The sequence below is a fragment of the Antechinus flavipes genome, chromosome 3 (genome assembly GCF_016432865.1).
Source record: "Antechinus flavipes isolate AdamAnt ecotype Samford, QLD, Australia chromosome 3, AdamAnt_v2, whole genome shotgun sequence".
Classification (NCBI taxonomy): Eukaryota; Metazoa; Chordata; class Mammalia; order Dasyuromorphia; family Dasyuridae; genus Antechinus; species Antechinus flavipes.
In genome coordinates, this window is record NC_067400.1 from 636,437,129 (window position 1) to 636,447,531 (window position 10,403).

The 10,403-nt window shown below is 38.1% G+C and overlaps 1 protein-coding gene across 1 annotated transcript; it reads right to left on the minus strand.

Moving 5' to 3' along the window:
* Positions 1 to 5,838: 5,838 nt before the first annotated feature.
* On the minus strand, positions 5,839 to 7,281 carry LOC127556944 (mothers against decapentaplegic homolog 1-like). Its single transcript, XM_051990456.1, has one exon. The coding sequence runs from the start codon at positions 7,279 to 7,281 to the stop codon at positions 5,881 to 5,883; it is 1,401 nt and encodes a 466-aa protein (XP_051846416.1). The 3' UTR covers positions 5,839 to 5,880.
* Between the last annotated feature and the right edge of the window lie 3,122 nt (positions 7,282 to 10,403).

A 10,403-nucleotide genomic window follows, 5' to 3' on the forward strand; every position in this document is an offset into this window, starting at 1 on the left:
AAAAAAGAAAAGAAAAGAAAACTGGTGAAAGTTATCAGGGAAGTGGAGTCACAAATAAAGCAGAAGTATTAATATGTTTCTTCTCTTGTGATGCTTAAAATCTAACAATCACTATCTGCTTCAATAAGAACATATTTCTTTCACAACCGTCTTAATTCAGAAAAAAATACCTTTTCTAAAAAGAAATTATTCTCTTGTTATATAGTGTGCACATTCTGTAAATGACACAGTGGCTTCAGCTAATTTAAGTTTGTGAAATAGCTTATCTGACAGGTGGGAATGAATGATTAGGCTTTTCATTTCAACTGAAAATTACCATGAAAATGTTACAAGCAAAATTGTGTGTTTAATTTTGTAGTGTTTAGCTTCCAAATGCTATAATATTCAATGCCTAGAAGAGTTCAAGAATATTGAAAATTTGGCTTCTAACAGATTTGGAGTATAGTGTATGAACTATGAAATCACAATTAGGAATGGGCCATTAGATTTCACTAATACAGAGGCATCTTTATATCTATACACTCTACTACTTTATACTTTATACTCTTAATTGTTTAGAGCCTTAAAAGACTATGACATTTCCAGAGTAACTGGGTTATTGTTGTTAAAGATAGTGACAAAACACTTGCCTTCTCTCCTCTGGAATGACCATCCCTGGGTTATTTGCCAAATCTTCAAACAGGAATTTATGACCACAGAAGAACTAGAGAAAATTCTGAAAGTTAAAATGGACACCTTTGATTACAGTCAACTAAAAAGCGGTTGCACAAACAAACCTAACAGAAGCAAGATTAAAAGGGAAATACAAGGCTGAGAAAAAATCTGTACAGCCAGTGTTTCTGTTAAAGATTTCATTTCAAAAATACATAAAGATTGTTGCCAAATTTATAAGAATACAAGTCATTGCACAATTAATAATTTTATCCAAAAGAATGACAACAATAAGACAACATACCCCAATTTGTGAGTTCCAGCCAAAGCTGTAAGAAGGGGAAATTTTATATTTTTAGAGGCTTACTTGAATAAAACAGAGAAAGAGAAGTTCAATAAATTGAACTTGAAACTTAAAAAGCTAGAAAAAAAAAGCAAATTGAAAATGCCCAATAACATGCTAAACTTGAAATTCTAAAATTAAAAGGAAAAATTTATAAAATTCAAAGTAAAAAAAAAACTATTGAATTAATAAATAAAACTAATAGTTGGTATTTATTATGAAAAAAACCAACAAAATAGATAAACTTTTGGTAAATCTGATTAGAAAAATTAGTTTTAAAAATGAAAAGGGAAAACTTTCCACCAACGAAGAGGAAATTTGAGTAATAATTAGGAGTTATTTTGCCCAACTTTATGCCAATCAATTTGATAACCTAAGTGAAAGGACTACCTCCAAAAAGATAGGCTTCCCAGATTAACAGAGGAGGAAATAAGTTACTTAAATTGTCCCATTTCAGAAAAAGAAATAGAACAAGCTATTAATCAACTCCCTAAGAAAAAAATCCCCAAGACCACATGGATTTACAAGTGAATTCTACAAAACATTTAAAGAACAATGGACTCCAATGTTATATAAACTATTTGAAAAAATAGGGAATGAAGACACGGTAGTCATAACTAAACCAGGTAGGTTGAAAACTGAGAAAGAAAATTATAGACCAATCTAGCTAATGGATATTGATGCTAAAATATCAAATAAAATATGAGCAAAAAGATAACAGAAAATCATGCCCAGGATAACACACAACAACCAAGTAAGATTTATACCAGGAATTCAGGGCTCGTTTAATATTAGGAAAACTATTAGCATAATTGACTGTATCAATAACCAAATTAACAAAACTATATGATCATCTCAATAGATGAAGAAAAAGTATTTGATAAAATTCAACATCCATTCCTATTAAAAACACTTAAGAGTATAGGAATAAATGGACTTTTCCTTAAAATAGTCAAGATTTCTAATAGCTTTGTAGTAGAATCTCTGGGGTTCTCTAAGTATACCATCATATCTTCAGCAAAGATTGATAATTTGGTTTACTCATTACATATTCTAATTCTTTTAATTGCTTTCTCAACTCTTATTGACAAAGCTAGCATTTCTAATACAATATTGAATTATCTCTGATTTTCTTGAAGACATCTCTTGACTTTCCCATTCTATTGGTTTCTTCTGTCTCAAGATTTCTCATTTAAGCAATCCTTATTTCTCCTTCATATATTCTGGAACTCTGAATTCAGCCGGTAATATCTTTGTCTTGCTCCTTTCCCTTTCCTTCTTTCCTCAGCTATTTGTAGAGCCTATAAGACAGTCATCTTCTTTTCTTGCTCTTTTTTTCCTTTGAAAAGTTTGATCCTGTTGTTGCTACTGCTGCCTAGTTCTTCAGGCACTCTATCTACTAGGTCCAATTCCTTGGATTAATTCATCACTTCCACAAGCATATTTATAAGTGCTGTCATTTAGGTCACATCTATATGGTCTGATGATGTTCCCTATTTATAAAACATTTTCAAAGAAAAGTTCTGCCAATAGTATCTTTTGAGGATTGGTACAGTTATGGGATCCTGTCCAATCCCACTCTGTCAAATGTCAGTTAATCAGACCAGTTCTGCAGAAGGAAGGAGTCACATTTGAAATCAAGGTTAAAGTCTGCTGAGGCTAAAGTGGCTCAGTGGTATAACTTCCATATATACCATTACAGATTCTATTTAATATTTTTCACCATCACTAGTCAATCTATCAGATCAAAATCATTTCCACATTAAAAATAAAGGTCTAAATAAAAATGCCCTTGGATGCTGAGAGAACTTATTTATTCAGTGTTAGAAAACCTTTTAGCAACTTCTTCTCCAGGGTTGATAAGATTTTTCGACTTTATCCAAAAAGAAGATCCCAAGTCATCTATGAAATCCCCAAAGAGTTAGGAGAGTTTTGGAGGACTTCTTTACTTTTGCCATTCAGTAAGTATCATTATATTTTTCTAAAGAAAGCATACCCAAATAAACAACTCAAGTTATTAAGAAATGTAAGCCCACTTTGGATTAGCTCTACTTATCATAGTAAAGAAACAATTGTATGATCCTCTAGAGATAATTTTTTTCACTAGAAGCAACTTATACACAAAGTTTTCCACCCAATTCCAAACAAGAAAAATTAGAATGTAATAAATGATATTTATGTATGATAAATGTAATATGAAATAGTTATTGATACTCAAATGACATCAATTCAGTTCACTGTATTACTCCACACATCTATCAACCCTGGACTGATTGCCTCAGTGAACAGTGTAGCAGACTTAGAGCATTGAAAAAGTTATATATAGGGCTTTTCTCACTCTATAAAGCATATGTGTTGCCTAGCTCCTCTCAGTTTCTAAAATTGGTAGTCAATTAAGTACTTGGCAGGTAGAGAATTTATACCTTACATTCATTCGAAATGATTACTGGAAAAGGAGCTAACAAAATGGATTCCAGCTGAACTTTATTCTTTTTGTTCCAGATTTCTTCTCAGATGTCAACAGGAAACCCCCTAAGAGAGTCTTCCACAGATAATGCATTTTATATTGCATGTGATTCTGAGTGGATCATGGATCATCTCAGGCAAGAGCTCTGAATGAGAACAATTACTGCTTTTTGTTAGATAGGGATTTTTTTTAAAAAGGCTTGCTTTGATCAGCCACAGTTACCCAGCTAGCACATCAATGTCTTCATGAGCCTATGTTCAAAGCATCCTTCTATACAATTGGCCTCGTATAAAAAGTTCCAGGTTAAAAAGTGTCCCCATCTTAGTTGTAAGCACACTGCTTTCTCAAGAGGCTAGGCTAAGGGCTACAGTACCCCAAAGATACCGTGCTGGAGAGATTGTGCTTTTGTGAGCCCCATCTCCCCACTTTTCTGTGAGCATGTCAGTCTTCATCAAAAAACAGATAATGAACATATGTTTTAATATTCTTAGAACATAAGCTTGTGATGGTTCTTAGCAACCTACGGAAATAATTGTTCTGCCTCAAGGGAAGAGTCGAATCTTTAGCTTTGGAGAGGGGAGAAGAAAAACTTGAGACAGTATAGGCAGTCTGGCAAAGAAGGAGGGGAAAGTTCCATACTAATAGGAGATGCTAACACTATTTCATTGAATCCAACAGACATGGGCCGATTACACAAGTACACACCAACACTCTGCCATTAAAGCCAAACACCCAACCAATACATACCAATTACACAAAAGTGCTTCCATCAATGGTAACAATAGGCCAATGGTGAGTTAGCAACATGCCGATTACCTTACAACTACTGGCAAAGTATTGCCATCAAATCCAAGGAATCAGAACTTGCCCTCAGGCAGCTTACCCACTACTGAGCCAAACTATCATTGCTGCTGCTGCTCCTACTTCTACATGGTATTGAGAGAATACTGTTATGCAATAAGAAATGATAAGACGGATACTGTCAGAAAAACCTGGGAAAACTAGAACGAGGAGAAGAGTGAATTCAGTAATGGTAAGATTGTAGCGTGAAGAACTGTGAAAGACAGCTAATTTTTTAAATCAAAGTAAGCAATGACAGGTTTATTGAAAATTTCCAATAGAGAAGAACTACTAGTTTTGTAATAAAAGTACTGAAAGTACTACAGCTTAAGTGAATATAAAAGATTAGCAGAAAAAAATGAAACCAAAGATAGTACAAAAAAACATGAAAATAAAAATAATTTTAAAGTTTGAAAGGAATTCAAAATAGGGGTGGTTCCTTTAAATCCTCCAAACATTTAAAAAGCAATTAGGTTTGGCAAAAATAATGTATTTACAGATTAAAGCCGACTTGTTACTGTAAACTATGTAAAAATGCTCAGTAAATCCAAGTTCATTGTATAATATTTTGAAGGAGAATCCATTTCCTGACACTGGTAATTGGTTTTTTTTTTTCCCAAAGATAACATGGATTACTCAGTTGCATAACTGTTCATTTAGGGATAACTCAAAAAAGGGTTTAAAATAGGATAAAGTTACTATAAAAATTAAATGAAATGCACAGTAAAAGTTTAGACATCAGTTTGTTTATTTAAACTAAGAAACTGAGTTTATACTATGGTCTACATTTTCAGTTGCCACATTCCCTTCCCCTAGTCCCACCCTCCCATCCCCCGTACTCCTATAATCCTCTAGTCTAATCAATTCTAAACTTCCAAATACACTGTATATACACATTTAGCAGAGAGCATATGCTAACGTTATTGTGACAGCAGTGTGGTCAGCCCACAAATTTTAAAAGACTATTACACTTATATCATCAAGATTAACCTTTACTTTAAAAACAAACAAAACAAAAAAAGAATCCAGGAATTCTTACTAAACAAAGAGTATTTTTTTTTATTATATATAATGAAAAGCCCATTAAAAAAAAAAGGAGACTGTCATCATGGGCTCCCAACCAGATTAAAACACACACACACACACACACACACACACACACACACACACACACACACTTCAAAGATTAACGGCTTAATTCTAAACACCTGCCAAACGATGCCCTTCAAAATGCCAAATACAAATGGATATCTTAGGAACGCTTGTCCCTCGGACAAATTGTCCCTCATTTGGCCATTTCTTCTTGAGCGATACACAAACCCCCGCTGAAAGATCTGCATCCAGTTGACTTTACAAGAGAATGTTACAATGTAAAGGAAACGAGGTCTTGATACCGGCAGTATGTTTCAATGGTTTGAGTTTCTGAATCCAACAGTTGGTCAGAGAGGTCAAGAATTACCAAGGCTCCTTTTCAGCCTGTTGGCAGTTTGTAAAGGTGTCTGACTCACACACCCTTCCAGTACATGCCAGGCTCAAGAGTTCCCAAAGAGGCAGAATCCTGGGGAGGGGAGGGGGGCATTTATGACATAGATGAAATGGGATCATGAGGTGATCCCATCTGACTAAGAACTTTATCCAACCACTGCAGAGGACCGTGCATATAGATCTCGATCCAGCAGGGAGTGCTGGTTACATCCCTCCGGTGGTATTCTGCTCCCCAGCCCTTCACAAAGCTCATCCGGATTATGCACATTTTTGTGAGCTCATAGACCTTCTCAAAGCCGTGGTTGACTGACTGGGACAACAACTGGCCAAACTCTAGGTTGCTAAAAATCTTGAGGCTGCAGCCACTGAGAATCTTGCACACGGTGGTGGGGTGAAAGCCATGTTGGTAGTTGCAGTTGCGGCTCTGAACAAAAATGCTACTGTCACTCAGGCACTCCGCGTAGACTTCCCCTCCCACATAATACAGGTGAACACCTTTGCCAATGTGCCGTCTGGTGTTTTCAATAGTAGAATCCCTGTTAATATTGGAGAGGAACCCAAGGCAGAACCGGTCCTTGTTGTTGGAAGGATCAGTGAAACCATCCACAAACACACTTGTGCAGGAGGCACGGAAGGTTTCGCCCACGCGCTTGTTGAGCTCATAGTAGACAATAGAGCACCAGTGTTTTGGCTCCTGGTAAACCACTGCCTGCACATCTCCACCGGTTATTTCTGGAGGCATGGGAGGAACCATCATGTTTGTATCCACTGGCTGTGAGCCACCTTGGGCCATGGGGTCTTGGGGAGGGAGGTAAGCAGCAGGAGCAGCATCTGCTGGCATCTGAAAAGGATTTCCCAGACCTGAGCTGGTAGAAGAGTGTGGATAAGTGCTGCTCCTGCTGCTTCCCGGGAAGTTTGGATAGCTGCTGCTGGGAGAATGAGGGAAAGGATGGCTGCTGGGTTGTTGGAAAGAGCCTGGGAAAGTGGCATTGAGTGGCATCCGAGGCTGATTTTGTCCCAAGTTACGGAACTGAGCTAATAGGCTGTGCTGAGGGTCATATTCACTGTATCTTGGAACCAACACAGGTGGAAGAACAGGGCTTTCTACCCGTTTGTAGTGGTATGGATTGATGCAGACCTCTTTCTGATTGGAGCCAAAGGGAAACTTACAGCATTCCAGCGGTTTCAGTTCATGGTGGCTCTGAAGGTCTGGCCAGCGCCACACGCGACAATAAATGACATGCGGCATCGCTTTGCGGAGGGAGACCTGCAGCCTGCCATCCAGTGATCGGGGAATGGTGACACAGTTGCTGGGCTGCCCTGGACAGCTCAGAGCTTTTTCTAATTCCTCTATTGCATGCTTCTTTTTCTTCAGTTTTCTGACCAGAATATCCACAGCTTTCTCTGCCCATTTTTCTTCTTCATCCCCCTGTTTCCATCGCAGAAGCTTCTTCATAGCTGGGCTGTTAAAGGAGAATAAACTTGTCACATTCATAAAGGAGTGCTTTGGGCTCCCAGACATGTCGGGAAATCAGGTCCTGGAATGTCCAGAAAGCAAGTCCTGGGAAGGACAGAGGAAGATGTTGGACTCTCTTTATACCACGTTTCTGAAGTTCCCAAAAGGGGAAATTAACATTCCCAGAACCACAAAAAATCAAGATAGACTTCACCCCAAATCCAGGATCCCGTGGGTGCTGTGCCCACAAAGGCGATTGCCGAAGAGTCCCGACGAACCACCGTGGTGGTCTGGCACCTGATCCCGCTGGGGCTCCCGCAGCTCCGGGCCACCACTTAGCTATTTTCACAATTCTGAAGGACTCATCATGAAAAATGCTCTGCACTTCTGCACCTCTGCATCTCAAAAATAAATAAATAAATAAATGAATGAATGAATGAATGAATAAATAAATAAATAAATAAATAAATAAATAAATAAATAAATAAATAAATAAATGCCTGATGGAATCTGATAAAGGTAGAAGCATACTTTTTATTTTATTTTTCTTTCCTTTATTTAATCTACATGTAATTATGTTTTGCATGACTACAAATTTATCATGTAAATCAAATTGCTTGCCTTTTCAAAGGGTGGAAAGGACAGGGAGGGAAGGAAATAGAGAATTTGTACTTCAAAATTTTTAAAAGGTGGAGGATGGTCTTCCAGCCAAAATGGTGGAGAGGGGGCACGCATCTAAGTAAGCTCCACATTTTCTCTCAGAATTCATTTCATGACAAGCCTTGGATTGTCTAATGATTTGACTGAAAAAAAAAACCCACAAATAATTACCAAGAGAAGACATCCTTGAAATTCGCCAGGAAAGATCTGTTTTTGCTAGAGGGCAGAGACGGTTTTAGATCTGGCACCTCAGCCAGAGGCAGCGAGAGCACTACAGGCAGCCCACACTGAGCAGACTGGAGGGGAGTGGGGATGTGATCTCAGCGGTCTCTGTGGGGAGAGCTTTACTACAGTACTGGACACTTTGCCCTGGTGGCAAGCCAGCAGACAAGCAGAGAAGTTAAAAACACAGGGGGTGAAGAATACAACCCCAAACAGCTAGAGTCTCTTGGGACCTGGCAACCCCCCCACACACACACACAGTGTCTCAGCATGCTCTCAGAGTCTCAGAGAACAGAGCAGCACAGCCATAGCTGTCCTGCCAGTACCTCGCTGTTACCCCCCACAGTCTGTTGAGGAAGCTCGGTAAAACCACCAACCATTCCCCCCCTCCCCAAAAAAGAGAAGAATCTCTTCAGGGAAGAATCAAAGCAGCAAAGTAGCCAAAAAAGGGGGGGGGCTTTTTGGAGGGGGTTGCCAGGTCCCGAGAGACTCTAGCTGTTTGGGGTTGTATTCTTCACCCCCTGTGTTTTTAACTTCTCTGCTTGTCTGCTGGCTTGCCACCAGGGCAAAGTGTCCAGTACTATAGTAAAGCTCTCCCCACAGAGACCGCTGAGATCACATCCCCACTCCCCTCCAGTCTGTTCAGTGTGGGCTGCCTGTAGTGCTCTCGCTGCCACTGGCTGAGGCGCCAGATCTAAATGAGCAAAAAATTTAAATGGACCTTAACCATTGAGAGCTTCTATATGGATAGAGAGCCGACTTTAAACCCTGAAGAGACTAAAAACAGACTGTCTCCAAATGAATCAACAAAGGATATCATCTGGTCCTCAGCTCAGATGAATCTCATAGAAGAAATTTAAAAGGCTCTCACAAGAGAGCTAGAAGAAAAATCGTTCAAGGAAAGAGAGGCTTGACAAGAGAGTCTGGAGAAGTCATCCCACTCATTTAAAGACAGAGTGGATAAAGAAATCCTTGAAAAACAGAATTAGTGAGTGGAAAAAGAAAATAGCTTTCTAAAAAAAATAAAATTGGTGAAATGGGAAAAAAATTTCATAGAACAAAACACACTTAAAAACACAATTGGACAATTAGAAAAAGTTATAAAAGAAGTGAGAGAAGAAAATACTTCACTGAAAATCAGAATTGAACAAATGGAATTGAATGACTTGAGGAGACACCAATCAGTCAAGCAAAGCCAAAAAAATTTTAAAAATGAAAAAAAAATGTCAAATACCTTCTTGGGAAAACAACAGACCTGGAAAATATCTCTAGGAGAGACAATATGAGAATAATTTGACTCCCTGAAAATTATGATAAAAATAGAGCACACTATTTTCCAGGAAATTATCAAAGAGAACTGCCCAGAAGTCATAGGAACAGAGGGTAAAATAGACATTGAAAGAATTCATTGATCACTACTGAAAGGGATCCTAAAAATCAAAACACCAAGAAATATAGTGGCCAAATGCCAGAACTATCAGACAAAGGAAAAAATACTGCAAGCGGCTAGAAAAAATCAATTCAAATATAGAGGAGCCACAATAAGGATTACCCAGGATCTAGCAACATCCACATTAAAGGATTGAAGGGCCTGGAATATGATATTCTGAAAGGCTAAGGAACTTGGTATGCAACCAAAAATAACTTACCCAGACAAAATGAGCATCTTATTCCAGAGAAGAAGATGGACATTCAACAAAATAAGCGAATTTCATCTATTTTTGATGAAAAAAAAAAACAGAACTTAACAAAAAGTTTGATCTACAAATATAGAACTCAAGAGGAACCTAAAAAGGTAAAAAGAAATCTTGGGAACTATATTTCTGCTATAAAGATATATAAAGAATACATGTATACTTGTTCTAGAAACTAGAGGGGGAAAGGAAATTGTACCAGAGAAAGGGTAAGATGGGGGTACTACATCTCACGAAGAGACAAAGGAAACCTATTATATCTGAGAGAAAGAATGGGGGGAAGGGGAATGAATGTAGTATCTTACTGCCATCAGAATTGGCTTAAAGAGAAAAATTTTAGACATATTTGATTTATGGTGAAACTTCTCCCACCTCACTGAAAAGTGGGAAAGGAAAAGTGAAAAGGGAAGGAATAAGCTAAGTGGAAGGGAATACAGAAATTGTGAGGAAAAGGAGTAAGATAGGGGGAGGAACTCTAAGCTGGGGGAAAAGATACTAAAAAAGGAGGGCTGTGAAAAGCAAGTGGTACTCACAAGTTTAATACTGGGAAGGGGGGGTAAGAGAGAAGGAAGGAAGAAAAGCATA